The sequence below is a fragment of the Pteropus vampyrus genome, unplaced genomic scaffold (assembly GCF_000151845.1).
Source record: "Pteropus vampyrus isolate Shadow unplaced genomic scaffold, Pvam_2.0 Scaffold543, whole genome shotgun sequence".
Taxonomy (NCBI): domain Eukaryota; kingdom Metazoa; phylum Chordata; class Mammalia; order Chiroptera; family Pteropodidae; genus Pteropus; species Pteropus vampyrus.
In genome coordinates this window covers 998809-1010770 of record NW_011889324.1, presented here as the reverse complement: position 1 = coordinate 1010770, position 11962 = coordinate 998809, and the positions used below count along the sequence as shown (strand labels likewise).

Sequence of the window (11962 nt, the reverse complement as noted above, 5' to 3'; positions counted from 1 at the left end):
ATATAGTCAATAATATTGTAATAACTATGTATAATGTCAGTGGGTACTAGATTTATTGGGGTGATCACTTTGTAAGTTATATAAATGTCTAATTACTACATTGTAAACCTGAAACTAATATATGTCAACTGTAACCGAAAAACAAAAATATTTTTAAAAGAAAAAGAAAGGGTTAATATTTAAACTGCTATTAACTATTTGTAATAATTTCTTTGGTTCAATAATGTCGTGGGGGCAGGGAGTAACAAAAGGTTTGGTTTTATTATGTTTTTATACTAACACCCTTCAAGAGCATATTCTGAGAAAATAGGATAGTCTTTTTCATGGTTTCCTTTTTAAAGATTTTATATGCAATAAAGACTGATTAAAAGGTATTTGAAGGAGAATCTCTTTTTCCCTTACTTCTGTTCTCTGGCTATGGACTAGTGTCACATAATCTCCACTTATCCCTTTTCTGCTATTATGATGCAGTAAAATCCAATAAAAGAAGCATGGGCTTTAGAATCATATGGATTTACATTCAAATCCCAGATATGCTACTTACAAACTGTGAGACCTTGGACAAGTTATTTCACCTAATCGTCTTTTTCGGCGATGGGGGAGGGGGTCTGAAAAACAGGGATAGCACTACTTTCCTACATAGAGTGTTGATTAAAGCACCTTACACAATGTCTGGCAATTAGTAAGTGCTCAACAAACATTAGTTCCCTTACCTCTCCTCTGTGAGTGAAGAAACTGAGTAGGAAAAAAACACTCTGTGCATAGGGTCTACCTTCTCTTATATGCAATTTTCCTGCTATGTAAGTGTATGACAGAGTGAAACTATATGGATGCCATCCTTCATCTCTCAAAATCTCTTATATTGTACTCTACATGTGTTGCCCTGTGTATATTAATGTCACCTTTCCAGAGGTGACTCTGAGTAGTTGTTTCACCTCCTTGGACATTGTATACATCCATTTGTGAATTGTCTATATCCAGGCAAGCACCATGCTGATTTGATTTGCTTTGAGGATGTTGCTACTGGGCTTGTCTTTTCCCAGAAAAGGTGGTGAGAAACTTGTTGGAAGAGAGAAGAGTCTTTACAAGTCACTGCTTCAATTTTTTAAATAAAAACTTTGAGGACATGGTAATGAGAGCACCACCAGATCAAGTAGGACAATCTTACCTAGAGAACACATATTCACCTGATATATGCATGTGGCAGAGCCAACGATAATGAACTCTTAGAGAAACTGGCCCATTCCCCCCAATTCCCATAAATTGTGTTCTTTCTGGTAAAGGAGCCAATTCAGTCAACATCAAATGAGTGCCTACTATTCATGGACTAATGTTATAGTTTTTCAATTTTTAAGTGTTCAGAATGTTAAGTTTTTGGGTGTGGTGGGGGAATACAAGCAAGCCACTATAACCAACACACAACTAAAGTGTCCAACCAGAGAACAAGGGGTTAGGCCTAATGACAATTTCATTCCTCCAAGGTCAGCATAACCTAAGAGCAGAAAGCCAAACGCAAGCCTGTGTGGGCAGCCGTACTTAAAAGGAGGAAATTAAAACAGCAAAGTAAACCAGAAAGATTACTAAAAGAAAAAAGCAGGATATTACAAGGTCAAAACAAACAAAACAAAACAAAACAAACAAGAATCTTCAGTGACATCAAATGTAATAAGTTCAAAATAGAGAAGTAGCAAAAAGTGATTTGACTAGGAGGAAGTTAGCAGTGGTTTCCAAAGTTAAGTGGTTTCTGACTGGGCAGGTGGTTTCTATTATATAAATGGTGGCTTACAAGGAATGAGATATTTAGATCAACAATTTATTTCACACAGAACATTAAAGAGCCAATATAATTAGATTCACTTACTTAGTCATGTATTTCATTAACATTTGCTGTGCTCTTACAAGTGCCTAACTTTACTAAGCTCCTAATAGAAAAGCTATAATTAAATCATAATGGTTTCTCCTTCACAAGGAATCTGGGCAAAGTTGTAGATCAATGACTTAAAAATGAAAATCTCGTTTCCCTGTACTATTTCAGTTTATGTATTCTTTTCTGATATATCGGTCTTTTGTTTTCCTTTTTGAATTAAAAAAAAGTTGAGTTTGCCACATCACAGGCAAAGTGTCAACCTTGCAAGACAACAAACAATAAAAGATCAAACCTCAATGTATCTTATGCATTCTGCAAGGAAAAGCAGAAATGGTCTTTACACCATTAGAATTTTTTCTACAAATACAAACAAAAGCCCACACAAAATAGTCCAAAGGAACCAGTTTCCTTAGTTTCATAAAAAAAAAAAAAAAATGCGTCTCTTATTTTACTTCTCATAATTTAATTGGTTGAGTTGGCCATATCACTGGCAAAGTACCAACTTGGATTCTGACAGGAGGTTAAACACATCAGGTCTCAAAGAATCCTGTGTGAGCTCTGAGGGAAAACAGAAATGGCATTTATGCCTTGTATTAGGCATTTATTTCCATTAAAGTTTGGTGCCTACAACATAAAATCAACCTCCTACAGGAATAGGCCGAACCTGGCAAGCTTTCCACTTTCAGAAAACGTTCCCCCTGCTAGCTTGGAGTTCAGATGCGGAGTTCAGAGCCGCCTTGCAGTAATCTTCCTGGTCCCTGCAAGTGGAACAACCCACAGGATACCTTTGGCATATCGAAGGTGGAGGTGAATTTTACAGTCCAGTGTGCACATGCACACACACACATTGGCTATAAGGGACTTCCATAATTAACCATGCAAAATAACCCCACCTTAAAAGTAAATACACCAATCCACCTCAAGGGTGACGTGCTTTTTTTTTTTCTCTTTCTACTTTCCATATTGTTTTTTTTTTTCTTTTTAATAATGAGGGAAATCTTTTAACTTTAAAAAAAACTACTTAAAGAAAACTTTAAGTTTATTCTAAGCCATCTAGTGAAAAATATCTATTTGAAAATTGCTCTGATTATCCTTTAAATAATTTGCCTTAGCTTCATTATTTCTAATAGCCAAAAATAGACAAAATCTGATGTACTGCATTTGGAGATCCACTATTTTTCAACTATTTTATTACTACCTTCTTATGTCAAAAGCCATCCCTGTTCAAATGTTTTAATGGTTAATAACCTCTTTCTGCAGTAACTCCAAGCATTTTAAAACATGTACCTAAAAGTCATTATTAATGTTATTTAGTTGTTGCCACTTTCTCTGTGACTGTGATTGACTCCCACTAACCACCAAATTCAAAAACTGTGCAGGTATGTGGCAGAGATGAGCTAGGTTCTACTAATAGGTCAACAAATTAACCAAAAACCAAAGAAAGAGTTCCCCCATTTCAACTCAAATTTTGATAATTATTAATTTCCTCATTACCCTGAAGGTCAGGTTCTATCTCTCCCTATCCAACTTCCAATGCAAGCTATATAATCAAAAAAGTCTGATCTCTAGGAGAATATTAAGAATATGCTATTTCATAACAAGGAATGTAATCCTTTCACAGGGGATAGATTTTTATAAAGAGACATTAATTTTTTTAAATGGCAGTCAATACCTCAGTTTTATATTTCATGTCTAAAACTGTACTCCAAGTAGAAATATGGCATGGCTTACCTCTCTCAGTGGTAGAAAAACACCCGAGCAAATTTTTTAAAAGTGAATTTAAACACGATGATTTTAGAGGAAAACAATGTTTATTGTGTAAAAGATTTATATTTGTTAATCAAAGGCACATACCAAAACTGAGATTATTAAAGGTGACCACAATATTGACAAGTCATATCAGCCTGGTAAGGAAATGCCAGCTAAAGCTAATGAAGATGAGTTGCTTTGAATTTCTCAGGAAAATACATTAATTATGACAGCATTAATAATCAGAAACTTTCAAATAAGAGAGAAAATATAAATATCAGGATAAACACCTTAATTTGGAGCAAAAAAATGTAATGTATAAGTGTGCTGCTGCTACCTGATGTGACAGAACATTGGTAATGCCTTTAGCCTTGGGTGCTTTAGGTCAGAGACCATTACCACCCTCTGGATGATGTCATCCAGCTCCTGGCTGGAATTAAATTACACAATGTCACTCCATTCCTATTAGAATAGAGAGAGACTAATGAAAACATTTTAGCTTCTTGATGTAAATTATGATGTAAATTATGCAATCAGACCAGATAACCTTGGCTGGGAGGGGGCTAGTTCAAAGGGGTTAATTTCCCATTTTATAACACTACATCAAAATAGAAAATACACTGCCTTTCAAAAGCCCCACATTGAGAAAAACAAAAGTCAAGCAGAACACAGCATTGTTTCATTTACAATTTACTTGCTCTTCCAGTGTTTCAGGGTGATAAGGGAGTTTCATTGATCTTACGTGAATGGGACAAAAGGTGGACTTATGACATATTGAACAAATGTCTAGATTGAATCAGACTATTGGTGTAGTTTTTCGGTCTACTGATGAGTAATGTTAGGCAGTTTTCCAACCAGGCGATCTAGTAGTTCACAGGGGGGAATGTAAACGTCCTAAAATTAAAAGTAAAAAAAGTTAATTTACTTGCTCGAATTTCAATATCTATATTTGCTTGCACACATTCTAATCTATTCCTCTAATGAAGACCTTTCATTTGTTCCCAGGCAACAGCTTGGGAACATAAAAATATGAATGGTGATTAATTCAGCCAGCAACACTTCTCACATTTTACCATTTAAATACTGAAGTTATTAAAATACATTTTCCCCAAATCTGGTTCCTGGTTAGTCTAGATGAGTTGATGGCTCTAACAATAGTCCACCAGGGGACTATGGTAAATGAGAACTAGGGAAAAGGCCACTATTGGTCAAGAGCAGAGTGTATTTGCCAGGGAATCTCATTTCTCTTCATTCTAGGTCCAAATCTGTTAGAAAGGGAACCACTTAGCATCTTTAGGCTGACATGCAGGTAAATACAGAAAGGCTCTTCTGTCCATTTTGGCCATTCCCTGTACTTTGAGACCTGAGCTGTCTGTGTGGGGCTAACATAGTATCGACAAGATTTGAAGGCACAACTAGACAAGACCTTCTCGACAAACTCAGTCCATCCATCAACACATGCAGGCTGAAGCAAACACCAAGACTGACAGAGCTGAGGACCAAAATGAACATACCTTAAGGTCAGAGAGGAATAAGGCCGTGTTATGCTGGTTACACTATCTCGTACTGGTTATTTGTTATGGCACGAGAGAGACAGTAGGCGAGAAAGATTCCGATCAGCTAGATATAAAATATGAGCAAAATTAAATACACGCACACCAAAGATTTGAAAGAACTCAGGATGTAGGTACAGTCTCCTTTCACTTCTAGTTCACTAATAACTTCTTCCCTGAAGTTTTTCTAGACAGTTATGTTTGATATTCTGCAGCGCCTACATTACATTCAAAGAATATAAGTGAAATTTTACTACTACTGTGACCTGGAATTTCACAACTGTCATGACAAAAATCCCTCAAAGATGATTCTAAATGTCATAGTTTGGGGGAAACTTTTCCTACTTTTCCTCTCACTTATCAGAACAGAGCATAGTTTAGAATAAGCATTTCATCAAGTAAAATGTCTATCGGCGAGGGGCGCAGATTTTCTTGAAGGGTCAAGAGCAGTGCTACAATGATGGCAGTGTTCTGTAATACCTCTCGTGTCCAATATGTGGCTTTTGAGCACTTCAAATGGGGCTACAGTAACTAAGAAACTAATTTTAAATTTTATTTAATAACTGGAACCTTTCAAAAGTGGCTAGTGGCTATTTTATTAGACAGTGCAGATTCAGGCATAGCTATGCCTGCTATTAAGATAAGACTTCCCAAATCAATTACATAGGTCAAAATGAAGTATGACAATGCTTTTGGCCTTATCAGCACACTGTCTAATACAGGGAAAAAAAAACTCCATCCCCTAAAAAATTGTTTAGAGCCACAATACAGACTTTTCATGCTGTGAGAAGTAGCAAAACTCAGGAAATACAGTTTGATCCACAACATAGTATCCACCCAAAATAATAAGGCCCATATTGAATGTGGGTTGTATGATCTAAATTTTAATAGGTTGGGAATTATATGAAACTCATGAGGCAGTGCAGCCCAGGAAAGAAAGATGCTAATAATGTTTGAGAATCTTGACTGTCTGTAGAGCAAAGCAAAGTTCCACTCTCTCTCATTTTTTTTTTAATTAATGAACAATGATTCTGGAAAGCTGCACTAACTAAGAGGGCACCAGGCCCTTCTACAGTTAACTGCTTTCAAAAGATATGTACTAGAAGTTTTGCTTTTTGTAGGTTCAAGGTATGATTGGCCATGGTTAAAAAGAACAAGTAAAATGAGAATACAAACTTAAGAGAACTCTGTAGTTGTGGAAAACAGTGTGGAAAAGCATAAGATCCAAGATATTAAAACGGAAATGAAAACAGCAAAATCCCCTCCCAAATAAGCTAAATAAAGACCCAATCACAAAAGATTGGCTATATATGTTTTACAAACAAAAATAAAAGTATTTCTATATTGTGATGAGCGTCAGAATTTTGTGAAAATGTGACTTCTCTGAAAATGCCCTTGCTATCCAGGCCCCTGAAGCAAAAACCTGAAGCCTTCAAAGGTATTGAAATCTTCCAGCTGACATCTACTAGAGTGATGAAACATTTCCTAACTACAGGGACTTACCTGGAAGCAAGCAACTCCAAAAGAAATTCCGGCAACAATTCCCATTTCTGATTCTATAATGGTCATCACCTTTATAAAACATCCCTAACAGGACAGGGAAAAAAAACATTAAGTATAGCACAAGAAATAAGAAATACTTTGATCATACATCATGGGCTGTCGCTACCCTAGCCTTTGTCATTTTATTAAAATTTACTTTCACATAAAAAATCCAGTCTCCTTTCAAGCACAGTTATTTTTGACAAGTTTGAAGAACAGACCTTTTGGATTATGCATTTAAAAGTGTTTCTTACTAGTTGTGCGAACTGAGGTCACAAATTTTCTGTGTTTCAGTTTCCTCATTTATTCAATGAGAATAACATCTGCCCTATTTCAGATTGTGTACTGTGAGTAAAAACTAAAAATTGAGACGACTGTATTCAGTTAATATTTTTGAAAAAAATTAAAAAGGCTTCTTACTTCCTTGTTTACTTTATCTGCATCTTTCTGAGGAGAACAGTCTTCAATTTTACAGCAGCTCTTGGGAAATCCTTTTTCTAAGTAATAATTAGTATCCTCCCAATCTTTAAAGTCAGTGACACCACAACAACGCAACTGAAAAAAAATCCAATAAAATACTGATATTTCATATTACAATTTTGTAGGCAAACATTTAACCTACCATCTTAGACTGCAATTTGTATTCAAAACAACATTTATTATATAAAATGGTATTTTTGTGTGGCTGTCTTCAAATGGCATTATAGTTCAAAAGATTAGCAGTTGTTTCTAATATCAAATGTTTGTAATATTTTTAGACTAGCCTTACTTTCCTGCTTTCATCAGTGCTAACAGTACTTGGTCCATGACGTCAGTGGGGACTGAAGAGAAGAGGTGCACAAGTAAGGAGAATGGTTAGGAGAAAATGGAGATATGTCACTTAGCATCATCGCACACTTCTTTCAAGGGACATATCTCCACTTTCTCCTAATCTAAGATTGTAAGAACACCTAGTAGCCAGGGGTCTATCCTCTTCTCTGAGGAGATAGGAGATGTGTTCCCCTCTTGAGAAGCCACCACCTACGACCACTTACCGTATTCTGAATCTTGTCTACTGCATCGCTTCTATAATCTCTTGTAGCATTATACTGCTTTAAAGCCTTCTCATAATTATTCTTAAAGCTGTTCTTAATCTACAGCAAAGAAACACAAGGCCAGTAAACAAAGATTTAGAAAGTTTGAGTATATTTTTTTTGGTTTCTAAGTCAAATATGAAATTCCTACATCTGACCAATGCTCATATCTTTGACAACAGCGATATGCATGGTAATTAACTTCTGTGGTTCAATCCTGTCCTAAGGGGTATAGTTTAGCTGAGGGGACTACTGAGCAAAACATTACAATAAAAGATGATAACCACTACAAGTTCAAAGTGTTATGAGAACACGTCAAAAGGCAGCTTTGTACTGCTGTATCCCCCACCACCCTGATCTTTATCCACTTTAAACAGTACAAATTTGATGCCTATGGAATTTTTAAGCTACAAAACCTTACTTTGGGAGACTGCACTGCTACTTTGTAGAACACTCTCATTGATGAGCCTTCACTACTCACTGTGGAACCCTAATTTCTAATTCAATATTAAGGTTTTGATTATTTGAATTAAGTATATTCAATATTTTCTAAATGCGTGTCACAGTGGAAAAGATCAATTTTGTGCTTGAAATAGTTTCCTATCAAAGTTATAAATTGTACCATCTCCACTTTAATAGGTACTTATACACAGAAAAATGTAATAATGAGTACCTTTAATTTTCTTCTGGTGATTGTTAGTCTTTACAATTTTCCAAATGTTCTTTTGTATTAAAAGTGGGCTAGAATTTTTACAAGAAAGCCATTATTGTCAGCTACGGGTTGCAATGTAAAGCTTTAAGTATAGCTGTGAGTGATTTTTAAACTAATAAAAGTTGTCTTTAACTCTGTAACTTAAATTAATCCATTTTTAGCTCCCAAATTCAGGCTTACCTCATGTCTGAAAACAAATCCTACAATGGCAGCAACCAGTTCAACCAAAAAAATGAGAGTCAGAAACATTGCATACTGCAGGATAAAAAGAAAGTCCCAGTAAGTATAAATCAGATACATCACAGCTGCAAATGGAGTCAAAGGTTAAAAAAAAAAAAAAAAGGTCTGCTCAATTGCTCAATCAGTTCAGCATTTTTATTATTATTATTGAAAAGGGCAGGAAAAACACAACAAAAGTGGGAATTGGCAGCTGACTGTTACTTGGTAAGTTTTCAAAAGGAACAAGAAAAACCTTAAAAAGCCATAGCCAGTTCCAAGAAACAAAGTCTACAAGATATGTGTAAGACTTTTCAAAAACCAAGAATCAGACATGGTTCCATAGTGTAGCGGTTAGCACCTCTGCTTTACACGCAGAAGGTCCTGGGTTCCCGCTCCAGTGGAGCCACAGTCCATGGTCTACGGCCATGCCACCCTGAACAAGCCAGATGTCTGATCTTGGAAGCTAAGCAGGGTCGGGCCTGGTTAGTACTTGGATGGGAGACCACCCAGGAAGACCAGGTGCTCTAGGCATAAATAATAATACTAACAATAAAACAAGAATTGATTCTAAGGAAAATCAAAACTCACCAGTTTTAGCATCCATGCAGAAGCTCGGCAGGTAGCAAAACAACCGAAGGTGCCCAAAAGAATTATGACAGTGCCAGTGCCAATAAGCACGAAGGGGACATTGGTGGCCTTCTCATTTAAAAGGGAGAAATAATTCTCTAGGCTCACCTTGCCCCAAATGCCAATGGCAAGAAGGATAACACCAGTGATCTATGTGGGAAATCAGAGAATGGAAAGTTATACACTGTATACAGCAGCATCCTCACACCACAAACCTCTTGGTATTTAAGAAGCAATAGGTATGACAACTCATTGAGCAGTCTGTGGCCACAGAGCTGTGGGGTAGGAAAGAGATCTGCACACAAGGACAGGCCTTGTTAAATCCACACGCTGGATCACTAGGTAGCCCAAGCAGCCAGGGTGAAACCAGGGGACAGCTAGAGAAGTAACTTAACAAAACTCTTAAACTTCATCTGTTTTTTTTGTGTAAACAAAAGCCCATGACACATTTGCCCTAGGGATCAAAACTTCCTTAACTGTTTTACTCCCGCCTCAGGAAGAAAACATCACTGGAGGGAAAAAAGTTTCTAGGAATTCCAGAAACTTCCCCTTCCCTCCAGTTCGGAGATGAGCACAAAAGGATGGTACACAAAAGCAAAGCCCAAGGACAGATTGGCCGGAGCTGAGCCATTACCATACTTACCGGAGGACTACACCCCTCTTTATGAAGCAGTGAAAAGAAGAGACTATTATGCAAGCGAGCCTCTCGGAGTGGCGAGGCCAGCTTGCCTCTCCAACGGTCTGGGGGCACCCTCGGAGTATTCTGGGGGGGTTAATTCCCTTCTTTGTCCCCCCATCCCCGCATCAAATTCGAACTCTAGGCACGTCTGTGTCCCAGCTCAGCCCACCGGCTGCCGTCCCGCACGCAACCCTGGCTCAGGCGAAATGCCCAAGTTCCAGCTGCGGCCCAAGCGACTCGTCAGCAGCACCAGGATCCTAGCAGGGACCGCCACCCAAACCCCCCGCCCGCATGCTTCCCTCTGCCCCACCTGGGATCTGAGCTCCTCCGATCAGGGTCACACGCCCCCACCCGAACCCGGGATCCCCTGCTGTCCCCGGGCGCCTCCGTCTCTCACCCAGAAGATAAAAGTGTAGATCAGGAGGACGCTCTTGAAACAAGTAATGACTGGTTTAGTCTGCAGTCTCCGAGAAGGGGACGCCATGACTAGCCCAGGACCCTAACCCGCTGCACCAGATCAGAACCGAGCGAGCGAGACGCAGAGTCCCCGAGTCTCTCCGGAAACTGCCGAAAACTTACGAGTGTCCACAACTGAGAAGAGCCGGAAACACGGTTCAGTTTTCTAGAGGGCGAAGTCCAGGAGGCTGTCCGGAAAGTAATGACAATTGCCGAGCGCCCCCTGCCGAAGGTTACTGAAAACTATATATAAAGGTTCTCATGTCGGGATTTCTTGGATCTTTAAGTGGAGCTTGCTTGCTTTTTTCGCTAAGAGTCTTTCCCGCCCCCTGCTCCTCCCCCGCCTTTATAACTTCATCATATTGTTTCTATCACCAGCAGCGCTCAGAGATTCGGCCTCGCCGGGCCTCTGGTGCCCTAGAGGGACAGAAAAGAATAAAAATAGGTTAAAAGTGACCCGAGAACATTTAATTATACGGCAAAATACCCCACAAAAACTATATTTCCAAAGAAACAAAGCTGGTTGCAAAGAGATGCGTACAGTCACACGTTTTTAAACAAAAACAAAGGAAAAAAGTGAAATTTACATCAGTGGGGGAATTAGCTGATATTTGTCTCACTTCTTTTGTGCTTTTCAACTTTTGAACGTTGTTTTATGCGGTGGGGAGGGGCCATAAGAATGAATGAATTGTGGGAAATAATCATTTGTTGAAAGAATTCCAGAGCTAGGTATGAAAGATTGATAATGAATTTTAGAATTTCCTTTCTTCCTTTACATTAAAGTAATTAAGGCTGAAAAGTCAGTTCAGCTATTTGCTACAAACTTTTAAAAACGGAAGACGCTACAGAGAAAGCCAGGTAGATGTGACCTCCTTTTAAATGTTAAAACAGAAAGCCACTATGTATTCCAGTCGCCCGCTTTTTCAGATCAAGAACCAGCCGATCACAGAGGCTGCAATCTAAGGTCAAACAGCTAATAGCGAAGCCAAAACTAGAGATTACTGTGCTTTCCAATCCCCTCCTCTGTTTATAAGCTGCATATGGCATTTGGTTGCCCATCCCAGAGAAATTCTCCCAGTTGCTTAGAACTTGAGGCTATGTGTTCCTAAGGAGTTACACTGCTTACAGTACGGGAATGAATCACCCCAAAGTTTTTTGTCCTATATGTCCAGAGGCAGCCGAGTCAAATTAAAAAAAAATAATAATAACTCTAAAGGGAAGTTTATAATTGGACAGTCCTAGTAAATTATAGATGGCATTTAAAGTATGGATGTATAGTATTATTTTTTTTTAAATCAAGTATATAGGTAGCTCCGTGTTCCCATGTTATGTAGCATATTGTTACAGTGCAGTATATGTATTAAGTGAGTCTATATTGTTACAGTGTAGTGCATGTATTAAGGTCTGGTTTCTCAACTAAAGTGTAAACACTTTGAGGGCAGAGGCTGAATGTCTAGTGAGTGTGTGTTATTACTAAAGGGTTGG

General features: G+C 38.1%; 1 protein-coding gene and 1 pseudogene across 3 annotated transcripts; one reads left to right on the top strand and one right to left on the bottom strand.

Moving 5' to 3' along the window:
* Positions 1-3659: 3659 nt before the first annotated feature.
* On the bottom strand, positions 3660-10638 carry TSPAN6 (tetraspanin 6). 3 transcript variants are annotated; one of them, XM_011383829.2, is made up of 8 exons: positions 10419-10638; positions 9304-9492; positions 8677-8751; positions 7746-7844; positions 7132-7266; positions 6673-6756; positions 5131-5236; positions 3660-4510 (listed from the first exon to the last, which is right to left on the bottom strand). In XM_011383829.2, exons 1-7 carry the CDS (start codon positions 10503-10505, stop codon positions 5168-5170), a joined length of 738 nt encoding a protein of 245 aa, XP_011382131.1. In that variant the 5' UTR covers positions 10506-10638; the 3' UTR covers positions 3660-4510; positions 5131-5167. The 3 variants fall into 3 exon arrangements, with proteins under 3 accessions (XP_011382131.1, XP_023381014.1, XP_023381013.1); XM_023525246.1 differs by having other exon boundaries at positions 10601-10619; XM_023525245.1 differs by lacking the exon at positions 7132-7266 and having other exon boundaries at positions 10419-10594.
* LOC111733254 lies at positions 9131-9246 on the top strand (annotated as a pseudogene).
* Positions 10639-11962: the final 1324 nt, after the last annotated feature.

What these genes read in the sequence shown, in the direction of transcription:
- TSPAN6 (XM_011383829.2), bottom strand. Translation starts at nt 10,505, where the DNA reads ATGGCGTCCCCTTCTCGGAGACTGCAGACTAAACCAGTCATTACTTGT. An exon ending in CAGATAAAGTAAACAAGGAA is followed by an intron (nt 6,757 to 7,131) that starts GTAAGAAGCCTT and finishes CTGTCCTGTTAG; the next exon opens with GGATGTTTTATAAAGGTGAT. An exon ending in TTGGAGTTGCTTGCTTCCAG is followed by an intron (nt 5,237 to 6,672) that starts GTAAGTCCCTGT and finishes TTTTATATCTAG; the next exon opens with CTGATCGGAATCTTTCTCGC.